The sequence below is a fragment of the Panthera onca genome, chromosome E1 (genome assembly GCF_046562875.1).
Source record: "Panthera onca isolate mPanOnc1 chromosome E1, mPanOnc1 haplotype 2, whole genome shotgun sequence".
NCBI lineage: Eukaryota > Metazoa > Chordata > Mammalia > Carnivora > Felidae > Panthera > Panthera onca.
In genome coordinates, this window is record NC_138352.1 from 14,992,418 (window position 1) to 15,009,897 (window position 17,480).

At 59.6% G+C, this 17,480-nt stretch overlaps 1 protein-coding gene across 1 annotated transcript; it reads left to right on the forward strand.

Annotated features, from left to right (window-relative positions):
• Positions 1-251: 251 nt before the first annotated feature.
• LOC144614221 (uncharacterized) lies at positions 252-14,718 on the forward strand. Its single transcript, XM_081791321.1, has 5 exons — positions 252-461; positions 9,240-9,316; positions 9,971-10,183; positions 12,392-13,783; positions 13,995-14,718. Exons 1-4 carry the CDS (start codon positions 252-254, stop codon positions 13,710-13,712), a joined length of 1,821 nt encoding a protein of 606 aa, XP_081647447.1. The 3' UTR covers positions 13,713-13,783; positions 13,995-14,718.
• The last annotated feature ends 2,762 nt before the right edge of the window (positions 14,719-17,480 follow it).

A 17,480-nucleotide genomic window follows, 5' to 3' on the forward strand; every position in this document is an offset into this window, starting at 1 on the left:
TGGAGCAGAAAGGGTGCCCACAGAAGAGGCCGAGCAGGCCCTAAGGCACAGGAGGCCGCTGGAGCCGACTTCCTGCTGCAAACTCACGGCCTCTGTGAAGCCCCCTGATCTGCTGGCCGAGGAGGCAGCGTGGGCTCGCCCGTGTGCCAACACCAGCCCCAAGGGGACCACGGTGCCATTACAGCCCTGCCTTACGGGACAGTCCTCCCAGAGGACAGAACTTTACAGGACAGTCATCCCAGAGGCCCTGGATGTCCAAGGCCAAGGTCTACACAGAGTCCTGGGCAGTGTCTGACCATCTGGCCAGACATGAGGGACTTGGAAAGAGCAAACGACTGACAGATGACTCAGGCAGGTCCAAGAAGGAGAGCGGACGGACGTGGTGGACGGTGCCCAGAAGCGGGCGCCTGCCCGCTCATGTGAATATCATCGGAGGCCCCGCTGCAGAAGAGCTAGTGATGGTCAGGCAGGCATGTGACCCGCCCCGGGGCTGCCTGTCAGCCCCCCCACCCCGCCCCGCCGTCAGTGGGCAGGCGGGAAGGATATGGACGAGGACCCCACCATGAACCTCTCCTCCCTGTAGCTGACCTGGATCCCCTCGGACAAATACCCAGTTGTCAGCAACAACAAGAGACCTCAGATCCCAACTGTGATACCCTAGGGGACCAGGCAGCTGTGCAGCGGCCAGTGGGTTACTTTGGGTCCTTCTATCATGGCGTGTCCCCTCCAGGAGTAGGCGCTGCTCTGGATTTGGCTGTGTCATGGGCCTTGTGGACCCCTCGACGTGCTCAGGAAACCCCACCCAGTCCCTGCAACCAAGGGACTCCTTTCTGAGCACAGGTACAGCAAGGAACGCGACCACCCTTGGGCCACGCGCAGCCGGGCACGTGTGCCCAGGCTCGGGGGTGCAGCCCACACACCCGCAGAAGGGGTGTTTCTTGCTCAGCCCTGGGCCTGGGTCCGGGAGCTGGGGGAGCAGGCCAAGCATCTTATGTCACACCAGTGATCTTCGGTTCTGCTTTCTGTCCTGACTCAGAGCTAGGCTGGTCTGCAGTGTGTTTCCCAGGGGAGGACACTGCCAGCCCAGAAAATAGGAGCTGGGGCCACACCCAGTGAATGGGGAAAGGGGGTGTGGAGTACCCATCTGGCCTCCAGGACGCAGGTGGGACTGGGGACCTCAGGAGCGTTCCCCTGGGCCATGCTGATGTGCTGGTGGGAGACCTTGGCAACCCCAGGAGGGCAAGAGGCACAAGGGCCCCGACCCCCTCGGCAGTAAAGGTTGGATCAGCCCGGCAGGGAAAGAACCCACCCGCGAGGCACTGGCTGGAGGCGAGGGCAACGTGGAGAATCAGCAGCAGAGGGGTCACAGATACCGACGGTGGCTTGTGACCCCGTGGGGAGAAGCAAGGACGTCATCTTGACTTGTCCGGGGTTGAACGCTCTTTATTCTCTCCTCCTTCCCTCCTCTTTCCTCCTGCTGTGCAGTGTCAGACGTGCTGGCAGCGGGTAGCCCTGGCATCTCCTCCAGGCTGCAGACACCGGGCAGAACCTGACCAGAATTCAGGGAGGTGGACACGCCCCAGGGGACTGTGGCCCGGGTCACCTCCCACTGTCACAGTGAAGTGGCCCAGGTCGACCTCTGTTGGGAAGGAAGTATGCTGTGCCAGGCAGGGCCCCCGGAGTAGGGGGGATGCGAGTGGAGGGACAATGTGTGGCTTCCACGGGGCCAGAGTGTGGGCCTCCCGGCCATTTCTTCCCATAGCAGATGTCCCCGCTTCCTGCAGGAATTGCCTTCACCGGATCTGTAGAGCCACCACCCACCCCCAAGGCAGGGGGCAGCTCGGGACCCAGGCCTGGAGATCGCAGTGCACTGACCCCTGGCCCCTTTCCTGGACGTGGAGAGAGAACCCCGTGTTCCTACTGGGTAACCAAGCTGGGACAGGTGGCTGGGCCCTGTCTGGGTCATGCCCCGTCCCCCCCGCGGCATGGAGAAACCTGAAGAGAAGGAGGCCAGCGTGCAGAGAGAAGCAAAGCCAAGGAACAAGAGACCCAGAGGCCAGCGCCGCGCCTGGGGCCGGAGCCCTGCGGCCGCCTCTCCCCAGGCAGCCAGAGGACAGCCTCCAGGCCGCTGTGCCCCCTGCTCCCGGTGGCTCTGGTCCCGCAGGCGCTCTGGTGGCGGGAGGGGTGGGTGGAGGCCTGATGAGGGAGAGAGGGCGGTGAGTTTCTGGGGACCCACGCCCACAAAGCCGCTGCACAAATACCGCAATGCCAGCGCTTCCCACGGAAAACCGGAAGCACCCACGTGCCCATCTGCAGCCATCCGAACAAACTCGGCCGCGCACTGGCCCGCAGGGCAGCGCACAGTGCGTGCATCTGTGTGCGTGCGGCACTCACGCGGGTATAGACACGGTCTGGCAACCGCCACCCCAAGTCAGCTCTCAGCTCCGGGTCCTGCGACCCAGGCGTCAGCACACCTGCGGAGCAGAATTTGACTTTTGGCCTTATGCACCTTGGAAATGTCTGCTTTTATTTTTATAAACGTGTGCCCCTTTGTGAGTTTTAAGGTGAATGTGAAGACAGAGAGTACGGCAGGGAGTTAGCATCAGTGACTAAGACTGAGACCGAGTTCTGGCCCTGGAGGATGCTGCCCTGGGGCCCAAGCGGAGAGCTGATCCGCTGTGGGGCGGGTGGGGGTGAGCAGAGGGGACGCAGCGGGGAGCACATCAGGACTGAGAGGGGCAGCTCCAGGTCCTCTCCTCTCTGCCTGGGCTCCCATCCAGTGCTGAGGGCACGCTGGTCACCCAGAGGTTGGCCACTTGTCACTGTCCCTGCCTTGCCTCCCGTGCTCTGGAAGATAGGAAGGGGTTTATGGTCACTCCTGTGTCCTGCTTAAAGAGGAGGCAGCGACAGCCTCAGTCAACAAGAGACCAGGAGAGAAGAGGCATCTTGGGTGAGGGAGCGATGGGGGCCTCATGGTCTTGAACCACCCCCACCGCACGCCCGGTGGGTAAAAGTTCTGGAAAATTCTCAGCAGGGCCTGCCTCTCTTGGCCTGTCAGCTGTGGGCCCTTGGACAGGCCACTTGCTCCCCTGAGACCTAGTTCCCTCATCTGTGAAAATGAGTTGGAGTGAGATGCCAGCAGGACAGCGTGGGGAGGCTCCAGCATGCCCCGTGACCCCGCGGCCTCTGCCACCGGATGCTGCGGGACATATTCTGTGCAGGGAGGACGGGGATCCGATCCACTGGTCATTTCTGGCCTTCAGCAGCAGCTCCTGGTTTCCAGTTACTGATGTCCAGGGGCGAGACCGTGCTGCCCAGCTTCCCTTGCAGCTAGATGCCACACGGGGACCAAGTTCTAGCCAGCGGGGTGCACAGCAATGTCATGTGCAAAGGCAAGGTCCTTAAATAGAGGCTCTTCTTCGTCCCTTGTGTCTTCCTGCCGCTGGTAATGTATACTGATGGCCGGAGCAGCCTCACTGGATCCTGAGGAGGAGGCCACGGTTGAGGATGACGGAGCCAACCGGCAGGAGGAGCTGGGTTCTTGGGGCGCCCGGGGGGCTCAGCTGGTTGAGCGTCCGACTTCGGCTCAGGTCATGATCTCACGGTGGTGAGTTCGAGCCCTGGGTCGGGCTCTGTGCTGACGGCTCGGAGCCTGGAGCCTGCTTCCGATTCTGTGTCTCCCTCTCTCTGCCCCTCCCTGCTCATGCTCTCTCTCTCTCTCTCTCTCTCTCAAAAATGAATAAACAGTAAAACAATTTTTTTAAATATTAAAGAAAGAAGGGGCCTGGGTTCCTGATGACCCTGGAGCCTCCCAAACTCTCCCGGAGCCTTCATGTGAAAGAGAAAGAAAGGCCTCCCTGTCGAAGTCGCTGTTATTTTGGAGTTCCTGAGGAGAGCCTGGGTATGGCTCAGCCCACCCCTAGGCTCTTGGGGCTCCTCCTTCTGTGGCTGCGGGCCACACACCGAGGGTCCCCACCGCCAGCCCTCCCCTTCCTCCGGCCCCTCATCCGCATGCTGCTGGGACACCTCCTTCAAGAGTCTGTGATCTCTGAGGCCAGGTCAGCCCTCTCGCGGCACAGGGAGCTCATCACAGCCTGTAATTAGGTATTTATTGTGGGTTTCCTTGATTTTGCCTTGCTGCCCTGGACTGCCATTAACTTGAGGGCAGGGCCCCCGCCCGTGTGCCTTCACCATTATGTCCCGGCACCCAACGCAGGGTCTGGGCACAAACGTGCACCCGGCAAAGCCCCACCAGATGGGTGCTGGCCCTGCTGACACCACCGCCCTCCCCACCGCCCCTCCTGGGCTCCCACAGCCCCTGCCGCTGCCCACCCTCCCCCGAAGCCCAGAGTCCCCTCCCCAGCGCAGTTTCTTCCGCACCAGTCCTGACCCCGCATGGGAGCTCCAGGCCCCACGGCCATCCAGAGAGCCACAGCAGCCACATTCCATTTTCTGAAAGCATGGAGGCTGGGCTTCCAGAAGCAGCTCCAGGGCTCACCGACAGCCGTGGCTTCACCTCCCAGAGCGTCCGTCTTATACCCAGGACACGGCCCCTTGCTTCAGGTCAGCATCCTATTCGCGGGGACATAAGGACGATCGGGGGATGGAATGTGTCCCCCCAGCCCCCAAATGGCAAAGAGTACAGGACAAATAACCCTGAGGGCTGGCGCGGGTACAGGGCCACCAGGACCGTCCCACACTGCTGGTGGAAATGGCGGTCAGGACCGCCACCTGAAGGACTGTGGCATCTACCAAAGCTGAACATTTGCCTCCCCGGCATTCCGCTGCCAGGCACAAACCCGGAAGACATGCGCTAAAATGTCCACAGCACTACTGTTCCTAAACTTTGGAGGCAGCTTCCGTGTCCACTAGCCGGAGACCGGGACCGTAAACCGTGGCACGCCCATACAACGAAAGAGAACAAGCCCCAGACAGACACAGTGATGCCACGGATGACACGGTTTGTGCTGAGCAAGAAGCCAGCCTCGGAGGACAGGCAGGGTGGCTCCGTCAGTATGAACATAGAGATCAGGCTCCCAGATGCCACGTGATTTCACCTCTGGCTTCAGCTCTGCCCCTGGCTTCACCTTGCCCACTGCTCCAACTCCTCCCTGCCCCTCAGAGCCATCTCAGGTCCCACCTGTTTCCTTGGTTCCCGGTCTGCAAGGAGTCCTCTCTCTCCCGCCCCTCTAAGGAGTCCCTGGCTCAGGCTTCCTCATCCTAAACACATGTGTGGCCGTGCTATTCGGCCATGGACTTCGCTCCTGGAACACATCCTTTTCTCCTTGGGGCCCTGGGAGGGGGAGCCCTGGCTGGGCAGAGAAAGGCCCCAGAAAAAAAGGCTTATTGGGCAAATAAATGCCCCCGCCTCAGAGGGAAGGAACAGTCTTTGGCCTCACCCAGGCAAAAAGCATGGTCCGTTCATTCTCCAGTGTGTACGACCACCGTGAAGAGAGGACAGTGAACAAGGCCAGTCCCCGCCACTGGGATTTAGTCCCCCGTGACAACTGTTAATGAAACCGGAGCGACCAGGAAGGCCTCCTGGAGGAGGAGAGGCGCCTGTACTTCATTGCCCATAGGCACTGACAGGAGCGCTGTTCGTGCACCTCCCTGCCTGTGTTCTGCTCATCATTTGCCTGATGCCTTCGCAGGACAGGCTCCAAAGGCTTCTGCAGGAGGGAGGGGCTCAGCTGTGCCCTCCCCCACCCACTTGGAGGCCACCTCCGCACAGGATGCACATGCGTTTCACTTACATCGTATGCCACTGCCCATGAAACAAAACGGCAACATTTCAAAGATGATTTTCTTCACACTTCAGAAGGGGCGCTGGACACCTTACTGCCCCAGCTGCCCTGCACACAGTAGCCAGAAGCTGTCCAAAGGAGTGGGGACTCCTTTGCCCCTGCTTGGCTGGACTTAGCCAATGAGGAGCCCGCAGACAAGAAGAGCAGGCAGGAGGAAAGTGAGGTCAGTATACATATTCATTCTCCTCCGTGCCAGGTCGCAGCGTCCCTCTCCCCAAGGTCACAGCTCCTGCGGGCTCTGCCTCTCCCAGGACCACCGCTGCCCTTCAGGTCTGGAGCGGTAACAGCTCCCCTTTGTTGCTGGCCTTGGGTACCGCACAATCTACCTCTCCTTTAATTCACTGGACTTCCGTGTGTTCAACCCTCCGTTCAAATACCCCCTCCAAGGGTGCTATGAAAATGTAAGACCATGTCAATTACTCCTATCAAAGGACATTCTTGTATGTTCCTTTTGGTGTAGCTTGGAGTAACTCATGGAAACCAGGGGAGGCTAGCCCCCAAGCCCCCGCTGGGGCCACTGGTGTTTGTATCCCCACGACATTACGTAGAAGCATCAATAGCTGACTCAGTCAGCGAATGACCTGATGCCACCAGGTCCCTCCACCACCCAACAGCAGACCACCTGGTCCTTCCTTCCGCCCCACCTGCTCCAGCCTCCAGGGCCTAGCCCCGTCACACCCTGAGCGCAGTCCTCTGGGGGTACAGGGCTGGGGTGGGCTGGGAGCCCTGCGCCCAGGCCCTCAGGGAAAGGGATGCTCCGTGGCCGTGGCCGAGCAGCGGGATCAGGAAACAGTGTCCTCAGCGGCCTCCTCCCTAACAGGCTGGGTGGCTCTGAGGCTGTCACTTCACCTCCGCGTGTGCAATGAGGGCAGCCACCACCCCGGCCCCGCACAGCAAATCACCCGGAAAGCGGCACAGCACTTCGCGCGCTCCGGGCACTCGGGGGGCCTCGGCGACGGCTGGATCGGCGCGGGGAGCCTTGCGGCTGGGGTCCCAGGGCAGGAGCGCGGGCGCGGTCGCCGGTCCCGTCTCCGAGGCGCGGCCCCGAGCCACACGCCCCGCCCGCTTGCGGCCCGCGAAGGGCCGCGCGCGCCGCCCCACGTGGGGCCGCACGGGCTCGCGGCTCCGGCGCCGGATTGGTCTCCGTTCAGCCAATCATAGAGCGCCATCAGCAGCGGCCGCGACGATTGGTCGCCGCGGGCTGGCCGGGGGAGGGGGCGGGGCTCCCTTTTGTTCTTTCCTCCTCGGCGCCGCGGGCCCCGCCTCCCGCTCCCGGCCGCCCGGGTCCCCCCCAACCCGGAGCCGGGGCCGCAGGGGAGCTGGTGGGGGGCTGCAGGCCGCCGCCCGACGTCCTTCCAAAATGGCCGCTCGGGGGGCCCGGCCTCCCCCAGCCCCTAGCTTATTCACACGCAAGAGAAAGAATCACCCGCCTGACACGCGGCCTGTGCAGGGTCTGACCTTGGACAAGCCCTTTCCGTTCTCCGTTGCTCGGTTCCCTTACCCTTGCTTTCTCCCTGTCTCCTAGGAATTGTGGAGAAGAGGCCATAAAAAATGAGCTTGGGATCTTTGTAAAATGTAACAAGTGAATGATAGAAAGTCTCCCGATTTTTCCCGAGAAGGTGCACGTGGGGGAGGGCTGCGAAGGGGAGACTGGGTGTCCGGATTTGGCTAACCCGTGGCCGTATTCCGGGTGACAGCCCCCTCCCAATCATGGTTGAGGGTTCTTGTCCCAGATGGGACTGGGTGGGGGGTGGGGCAGAAAGAAGCACGGCCTGGCCAGCTGTGCACACCCTCCCTGAATCATCCCTGCTCTTCGCTCCAGGGGTCTCCCTCTGCGGTAGAAAGTGGTGACTCTAGGAGCCAGGGGCCCTCACACGGAGGGAGGGGTTCAGGTCCGAGCCTCCCTCCTAGCCCACCGCCTTCCCTCCAGAAAGGGCCAGAAAATGCATTGGAAAGCATTTTCCAGTGAGGCCGTGGCTGCGAACACATCGCCACAGGCAGACAGAGGCGCTGCAGGTCTGCCCGGACCTGAGATGTAGGATCACCCTGTCTACACAGGGGCCTGGAATCCCCAACAAGCTAGGAGCTCAGAGCCTCAGCTCCTTTTCTTCCACCAGGTGGCAACCAAGGAGACCACCAAGCTATGGCGGGAGCTGCCAGGCGGGGTGGGGGGGGGTGGTGCTGTCAGGCCCCAGGGAATCCTCGGTCCCCTTCACATCCCACAGTGACCTGAGAGAGCCCCCAAGCCCTACAGGATGGAGAAGATGGAACCCTAACACTGGCCCAGGAATAGGGCCTTGACCAAAACAGGAGTCATCTGCCTGGAACCGGGAGTCCGAAAAACCCGTAATTCCCTGAGAAAGATTCTAATCTGATCAGCATTCAGAATGCCTCTCGGCGGTTGTTGGAACAGTCCCTCAGCCATAGGTGGCTCTTTGGCTCCAGCTCCCAGCAAGCAGCATGGGAGCCAGGGGCCTCCCCCGCAGTCTGGCTATAGTGGCCCCTGGAAGGACTCCCAGCCCCAGGGCCTTGGCAGGTGTCTGCTGCCTCCCTGGGGGTGGGGTGCTGGGAGGCTGACATCTGCAGAGTGTTTTTACTGTTGGACAAATTGAATCAATTAAACAGGCCCCATCCGGGTGGCTGGGCGCATAGCGCACAGGAAGAGGCAAAGCAGAGGGAAGGGGACAGCACACCCTCCTCTTGGGCGTCTCCTTGGTGAGAGTTCGGGGTGGACACGGGAGTGAGATGCACCCTTTCCCTGCTGTTTGGGGGGCAAGGACCCTCTGTGCTGACCACGGGGAGGGAAGGAAAAGCCAGCCCAGGGGTGCTGGGCAGAGTCACCAGGGTGATGTGGAGGGGACTCTGCGAGTGGTGAGCGGTGCCTGCCCCCCTCTGCCATGCTGAGTGAGACCCACTTCTCCACCTAAGATTCAGGCACTCTGGGCTTCTTGGCTGCCTGCCCTACAAACTTTCGGGGCACCAGAGCTTCCCAACATCACAGGCTCCTTTCAGAGGTATTTTGTTGCTCTCCCACGGAGGCCTCCGGAAGCTGGGAGGCTCCACCTAAGAGGAGGCTGCCCCTGGAGGCCAAGGGAGCCGGCACAGGAAAGAGGAAACAGACTGTGGAGGTGATAGCTAGGGCCCCAGTCACCCACCTGGAGCGGAAGCCTCCCCCTCGGGCAGGCCGGGCCCAGAATGATTTAGGGGCTGGCTGCTCTGCGACCCAGCTGACCCAGGGCTGGCCACTGCTTGGGAGCCCACGCAGCTGCTGGAGCGCTCCCCTGCCCAAGCTGCACCCGGTCCCCCACTCCAGCAAGGGCAGTAGGGCTACCTCCTCAAACTTGCTTCCCCAGAGCCTGGGGCTGTTGGCTTCTCCTAGGGCTGCTGGGGATGCAGGCGGGGTCCCAGTGAATCAACTGCCATTCCCCCCAACAGGTACTTGCCGAAGGGCTTCTGCTTATCACAGGCCACGGCAGTGACGCTCTCACTGTCACCCTGAACAGCCAGACCATGTCTGTCCCCTGATGTCAAGTGACTGTGTCTGGGCCACCTGCGGCAGACAGGGTCTTATCAGTAAACTCCCATGGAGGACAGAGTGGTCAGCCGGAGACCTTCATCTGCTGGCACTCAGGAGCCACAGGGCAGAGGCTGGGAAAGGGCTGTGGGGTTAAAGGGTTGGCTGAGGGTCCTGCTTTCCGGAACTAGCCTGGGCTAATTCCCTGGAAGACGAAGAGGAGACCCCTGCAGTCTCCACAGCCCACTCAGGGGAGGCGTCGGTGTGGACGCTGCCCCCTTCCCAGCCAGGCCACTGGGAGGCAGCCTGAATTCCAGGCCAGCTGCTGCAGCCAGAGGTCCTGCCAGGTGGGGGAAAAGCATGGAGGTGCAAGGAGAGGGTGACAGTCACTCTCTTGGTTCTTGCTCACAGGTCACCTGCTGAGGATCCCCCAACTCTCCCTAGGGTAGAGTTTTGAGGCACAGAGGGGTTGAGGATGGGCCAGAGAAACCCGAGAGGGACACGGCTTCATAAGGGCGGGATTAGTTCAATTTTGCTTGCAGAGGAGCCGCGCACCAAGCAGTTAACAGGGAGGCACATGGCCTTGGAAGGAACGCAAAGCGGTTACTCCGCCCACTAAGTCTTTGCTGCATTTTCGCCGCTACCTCGCCAGCTGCAGTGCAGCTTTGGGGCGGGAGGTGGCCGCCTGGCGGGTCTGGGGACCAGGTCTAAAGACTTCTGGCGGCCTCCCGCTCCTGCCCTCCGCCCACCATTCTGGCGTGAACCAGGAGATCAACCTCCCGCGCCGCCAAGGGCCCTCCCGGCGGGAGCCAGCCGGTCGGCAGGAGCGGTCCCGGGGCGCCCTCCAGCGGCCGCGGCCCGGAAGGCCGACCGACCTGCAGGACGCGCGGGCGGGGCGGGGAAGCTGGTCGCTCTCCAGCCCCCCCCCCCCCCCGCCCCGCGACCCTTCTGCACCCAGTGGACAGCGCCCCCGCCCGTCCTCGCGCCCGTGTTCCTGATGGGAAGGGAGGTAACTTAGGAACCAAAGAGGAGGCTGCCCTGTGAGAGTAAAAAGCAAGACACCTTTTGGGGTGACTCTGCTCGGTTTCTGCTTGGATCCCAAGGGGGCGGAGCTGAAGAGGAGTGGAGGGAGCACTACGTGAGGAGCTAGGTCTAGTTTTATCCCCATCAGGTGCGGTTGTGTGCTTCCGGGGCCTTGTCTCTGTAGGGGACACAGCCTCTGGAGTGGTGGGCTTCCTGGTCAGGCCCTGTTCACAGCTCACCCAGCGGGATGGAGAAGGAGCCACACACACCTAAGGCAGCCCACCCAGAAGTAGTCAACACCTCCTTCTGAACTCAAATCCTGCCTCACCCAGGTCAAGAGCACTTTTGGAGCAGGGATAGCAGACACTGTTTCCAAGAGTACTGCTTTAAATATTTCAACAGCTTTGCTGAGTTATAATTCACACACCATGCAATTTACCATGGTTTTGGTATATTACATCATCGCTTTTTAAATATTTATTTATTTTGGGGAGAGCGCAGGTAGGGGAGGGGCAGAGAGAGGGGAACAGAGGATCCGAAGCAGGCTCTGCGCTGACTGATAGGCTGACAGCAGTGAGCTGCATGTGGGGCTCCAACTCATGAACCGTGAGATCATGACCTGAGCCGAAGACAGGCACTCAACCCACTGAGTGGTGCCCCACTCAGGTGCCCCTCATCATTACTTTTTAAAATTGTGGTAAAATAGATCGAACATTAAACTTGCCATTTTCGAATCACTCTTAAGTGTACCGTTCGGTGGCATTAAAGTACATTCACAATATTGTGCAACCATCTCCTCTCTACCCGTTTCCAGGACGTTTTCATCATCCCAAACAGAAACTTTGTACTCATTAAGCAATAGCTGCATAGTCCACCCTACCCCAGTCCCTGGTAACCGCTAATCTACTTTCTGTCTCTAAAGTTTGCCTATGCTAAAGGTTGCACATAAGTGGAATCATCTCATACTTGTCTTTTCTTGTCTGGTTTATGTCACTTAGTATAATGTCCTCCAGACTCACCATGTTGTAGCATTATGTCACAATGGCTTTTTATGGCTGAATAATGTTCCACTGTGTGGAGAGACCACGCTTTGTTTATCTGTTCATCTGCTGATGGACACTTGGGTTGTTCCCGCATTTTCCCTGTTGTGACTAATGGTACAAGGAACATCGGAATCCAAGTACCTTTTGGAACCCCTCTTTTCGATTCCTTTGGGCATCTAGCTAACAGTGGGAGGTAATTCTATCTTTAGCTCTTTGAGAGTGGACAGACCGTTTTCCGTAAGGGCTGCACCGGCATGGTATGAGGGCTTCTTTTTCTCTACATCCCCGGGCAACACTTGTTCCTTTCCTTAGTGTTATTCTCATAGTGTAGCATTAACTGTTTTTTTAATTTATTTTTTAAATATACATCCAAGTTAGTTAGCATATAGTGCAACAATGATTTCAGGAGTAGATTCCTTAGTGTCCCTGACCCGTTTAGCCCACCCCCCATCCCACAACCCGTCCCATAACCCTCAGTTTGTTCTCCATATTTATGAGTCTCTAATGTTTTGTCCCCCTCCCTGTTTTTATATTATTTTTGCTTCCCTTCCCTTAATGTGTACCATTAACTTTTTTTTTTAATTTTTTTTTTAAACATTTATTTATTTTTGAGACAGAGAGAGACAGAGCATGAACAGGGGAGGGTCAGAGAGAGGGAGACACAGAATCTGAAACAGGCTCCAGGCTCCGAGCTGTCAGCACAAAGCCTGACGCGGGGCTCAAACCCACGAACAGTGAGATCATGACCTGAGCCGAAGTCGGTTGCCCAACCAACTGGGCCACCCAGGCGCCCCACCATTAACTTTTAAAAAAGTAATATTTTCATTACAAATTATATATCCATTGAAGATAATTTATAAACTATATAAGAAAGAAACATTTTTTCTTTACCTCCAACCGCTCATTTTTTTGGTGATACTGTTGGTTTTTTTACAAGGGTAGGCTTGTTTGCTTTCTAAGGCCTTGTTTCTTGGGCCGGCAGGATGACAGCAAGGGGGTAAGCACAGGTGGCGGGGGGGGGGGACTACGACACTCTGCGAGGGTCGCCCAGCGCTGCCCCCGGCCAACGTGGGGCGGGGGCTTCCCGCTGGGCGGACTGCGCAACTGTGCAAAGGTCCACTACTGGGACCGCAGGCTCACCCGGGGCCTCACGTCCCGCACCGAAGGGCGGCAACACGACCGTTCAAGGAGAGGCCCCGGGGCCCCGGCAACCGCGCCACCGCAGCCCGCCTCGCCCCGCCGCCCGGCTCACCAGGAGCCACACGCCCATTGGCCGAGAGCACGGCAGCCCGGGCCAATCACGCGGGGCGGCGGCCCAGCGCCCAATGGGAGCGTGGTGGGCGGGGCAGGAGGCGCGTGCGCAATGGGCTCTACGTGCGGCCCAGCCGGCGCTTCTGGGGGCCCGCCCTCGTCCGACCCTCGGCCCCGGGGGAGCTCGGGGTCCCCGCGCCGGGTGCGACCGTGCCCTGTGCTGGGGGTGTGAACGCGCTCCTGCCTCCTGACGGGGTGCGAGCCGGAGGTGCTGCAGGTGCACGGCCCCTCCCCCTCCCCCGCCGGCCCCGCCAGCCTGCCCGGGGTCAGTGCTCGCCCGCCCCTCCTCGGCCCCGGGCGCCCGAGCTCTCCAACCAGGAGTGGGAGCAGGAGGCGCTGTTCTGCCCCGGGAAGGTCATTGTAGGAGAACCAGCGCTTCGGCACAAAAAAGAGACGCAAAATTTACGAGACGGCCCCCTCGGAGCGCGGAGGGCGACATCTGGCTGCGCATTCTGCGGGGGGTTGGGAGGGGGTCCCTTCACCCGAAGACAAAGGCGTCCCTGGGCCCGCGAGGCCGCAGCGGCGGGGGGTCCTGTCGCTCCTCCTCCCGGCGGGCGCGGGAGGCGGCGGCCTGCAGGTGCGCCCCCCGCCCCCCAAGGCAGGCCGGCCTCCCCCTCCTCCGGGCTCTCCTCCCTCCCTCCCTCCCTCCCTCTGCTCCAGCCCCTCGGCGGAGCGGCGAGAAAAGGCTTCGGGAGAATTTCCATTAAGTCGGCTCTGCTTCAGAATCTGAGCGGCTGCGACCCCCGCCCCTTCCGCGGAGACAACTTCTCCCGGGTTAAAGGCCCGCGGGGACCCGGAATCTCCAGCACGGGACCTTGCCCCGTCTCTCCTGCGGTCCGGTGCCCACGCGGCCGAGCGCTCGGATCCCCGCCCCCCGTCCGTGGCCGGCCAGCTCCCGCCTCGGGCCTGCCCAGGTGCCCGGGGCGGGGCTCCGCACAAAAGCCGCAGGGACCCGCAGCTTCAGCACGTACACCCACCAGCACCACATGTGACCCGGCCCCAGCTGATGGAGAGTGAGGGTGAGGCCCCGGCCAGCCCTGGGCCTGCAGGAAGGGGAATGGGCTGAGTGACAGAGCCAAGCAGGTGCTGTCCCCACTCTAACGGGGAGCCCTTGGGTGTGGGTGACACCTCGCCCCTGTGCACAATGGAAGCCACGCCGCCACAAGCACCACCCCGTGTCCTCTCCCCTCCCCTCTCTGTTGCAGAGAGTGGGGGGGGGGGGGGGGGGAGGCGGCATATCCTACCTGCCCAGGGCCTCTGTTCCCCAAGGGCTGCCTGGGTGTGCCTCAGAAACCCCAGGTCCTGGCAGGGGTGGAGGGCTGGGGAGGCAAACCTCTGTAAATTGGCTCCCAGCCTCAATGCTCTCTACCCACACTGGGAATCCCACTCAGCTGCCCAAACTGCATTGCTACACAATTGACACCTGCTCACCCAGCCCTCAGAAGAGAAGCCAGAGTCCTCCTAGGAGCCCACAGCCCCAGGCCATCTGACCACCTCCCTGCTCTGGCTGTTCTGCAGTCACTGGAATACACTCAGTCCTGTACTCACCCCAGGGCCTTTGCACCATCTATGTCTCTGGGAACCTCTCTTTTCCATCTAGGTGCCCCATGTCCTCCTTCAAATCTTTGCTGTCAAAGATTGCTCAAATGTTGTCTTCTCAGAGGGACCTCCTCTGGCCCCTCTGTAAACTGGCAACCCCCTCCCAGCTTTTTCTCCGTAGCTCGCACGCCCTCTGACATTCTCCAGTTCCCTGGTTTTTAAGTCTGTTTCCGTCTACTAGGTTTCGAGTTCTTTCTGCCCACTGTGTTTCCGGCTGTGTCCTGCATGCTTCCCACGAGGCCCTCCCTAAGTATTGGTTGACAATAAAGTAGTGAATATAAATCTGCAGACCACCTTTCCGGTCAAGGTCAACCCTTCTCCCACCCCACCCCAAAACTAGTGCGCGGCAACAAACTGGGCCACTGTGTATAACATTCTCAACACGTCAGAGGGTCTTTATTTAATCAGTGGAGAAAAACAGCACTTCAATAGAAAGTAGGCAATGGCTGTGAACAGACACCCCACTGTGGCTCCAGACAAAATGAAACAGTGCTCCAGCCCCCCCCCCACCCAAATCAGACATGCACGTCCAAATAACCAGGAAGGGTCACTTCTCACCTACCAGACTGGTACACTTTACAGGGTGGTCGTGGCTAGTGTTGGGTGTGCAGGGGAAAGGTGCCTGTGGTGGGAGGGCGGGCAGTGGCCCCCGCAGGGCCCTTGCAGGTTCGTACTGAAGAGGTATAGCCAGCGAGGACCCTCCAGGCTCCTTGGATGCTGAAACCCAGGTGTAGCTCAGAGGGGTGTTCAGTGCACTGTGACTGCACGGGAGTTGGCCCCAGGGTAGCTGGTGAGACCTTCGCCCTGCCGGCTGGCCCCTCGTTCCTTCTCCGTCTTTTTCCCCATGCAACTTGTATTGGATGCTCCGAGACACCAGCTGGGAGGAGAGCTGCCTCTCTGGCCGGTGGGTGGGCAAGTCGGGGTGGTAGCGCCCCTCACGATCTCCGTGGAGGGGCTCACGGCCACCACGCGACTGGCAGGAGGCAGCCAGGACAGCCCCAGAAATACTTATTAAAGGGACAATAAATCACAGCTCTGTCCACCTCCCCACGCTCTCCTCTCCGCGTTGCCGCCTGACTTTTTTATATTGATGCGTTTAATTTATCTCTAAAAATGGGCAAGACTGCTTGTTTGATTTCCACAGGGGCCACGTGGGGCAGAGAGCTGACAAATTATCTCCTGACCCTGGAAGGCTGATGTAATGGGTCCCCAGCATTGAAGGCCCCGTTTCTGTCTCCCGGATGCTCCTTCGTTTGGCTCTGGGCCATTCCCCGTGCAGTGTCCTCAGAGCCCGTGCTGTCCTTAGCAGCTGGCTCATTTGTCCATAATGGTGGACACCCATAGTCCAGAACACCCCTCCAGGCAGCAGTGCCTGGCCCTGGCCTCTCTTGTCCATGCCTCCCAGGGGGGCAGGTAGTCTCTGGGCTGGGGTGGGGGGGATGCTGACCTCTCCTTGGGACTGACGAGGCTGCAGGGACAGTTTGGTTGTTCTTTTGCCGAAATCACCAAGACAGGCAAGACCTGAGAGAATCACAAAAAAGGATTTGTTTTCAGCAAATTAATGTTCTCAGCAGAAAGAAATCTGAAAAGTATCCAAGGGAATTATTCGTCTAAACTGGACGGGTTGAGGCCACGGGAGTCTGAAGGCCTCCGAGAAGGGTTTCCAGAAGAATCCCGGCAGTAGAGCCACGTTCTGCTTTCCAGGTGTGGCCCTCAAGCTGCTTCAGTGGACCTGAGGACGGACTTGAGGCATCTTAAGGACAAAACTGGCGAGGGCGCCTGGCTGGCTCGGTCGGGGGAGCGTGTGACTCCACCTCGGGCCGTGAGTTCAAGGCGCATGTTAGAGGCAGAGATTGCTTAAAAAAATAAAATCCTTAAAAAATATGTAAGTAAACAAATAACAAAACTGCTAATTAGTTTCTAAAACAAACACATAGATGGGGGACACAGGCACACCACAGCAGCCATCTATGGTGGGCCAGCTCTAAGACGGCCCCGATGGCCCCACTCCCGGTACCCATGTCCCTGTGGTCCCCTCCCACACCGTACCAGCCGAGGTCTGTGTGACCAATAGAATAGGGCAGAAGCGATGCCATGACACTTCTGAGACCAGGTTACGAGAGATAGGAGGCCCCGAGTGCCTGGCTGGCTCAGCTAGAAGAGCATGTGGCTACTGATCCCAAGGTCATGAGTTCGAGCCCCACATTGGCTGTAGAGATTACTTGCATATATAAACTTAGAGAGAGAGAGAGATGAGGCCCTCTCTTGGGTCACTCCCTCCACATTGGCGAGGAACGGAGGCCTGCCAACAGCCACACCAGCCAGCTCCGGTCTTCAGAGACCACTGGCCCAGGCCACAGCTTGACCACGGCCTCGTGGGAGACCCTGAAGCAGGACCCCCCGGGGAAGCCATTTCCTGACCCTTGGATACTGTTGCCGCTAAGTTTGGGGACACTTTGTTGCACTGACAGGCCGGCAAAAGAAAGGGATGTAGCCAGGCATCTACCTTGAGCCCATCATGAAAATGGGAGACGAGGGACCGGCAGGTCCATGATTTTCCTTTTCTGACAAGGAGCAGCAGGGGGAGCCTGAATTCAGGGTGAGATCCTGGGCCGGAGCCTCATGGCCCCCTCTCCAGACGTGGCCCAGGCCCTGCAGGGTCCCCTCCCCTGGGAGCTGGCCAGCTGTCTGGTCCCGCCAGCATTTTTCTCATGCGGTGCTCCCTCTGCCCAAGACGTCCTTGGCACTAGAGGGCGCCTGCTCCTGCCCATCCTGTGGGGTGGAGCCGGCCCACGCAGGCACTGCTCCCGACGTGGAGGGGCTGCCCTGCCGCAGGCGTCACCCAGACGCACGGCTGTGCTCACCAACAGACCCTGCACCACAGTAGGCATACAGTGGGTGCTTACTGAATGTTTGCTGTGAGTGGGCATGAAACATCAACGTTCAGTCTGTTCTTTTTTAATTTTTTAAATCAATGTTTATTTTTGGGAGAGAGAGAGAGAGAGAGGGAGAGGCACAGCATGAGTGGGGGAGGGGCAGCGAGAGGGGGAGACACAGAATCTGAAGCAGACCACACGGGGCTCGAACCCATGACCTGGGCCGAAGTCAGACGCTCAAGGACTGAGCCACCCAGGCTCCCCGAGGTTCAATCTGTTTTTAAGCAGAAAGTGGAGGGGAGAGGAGGGG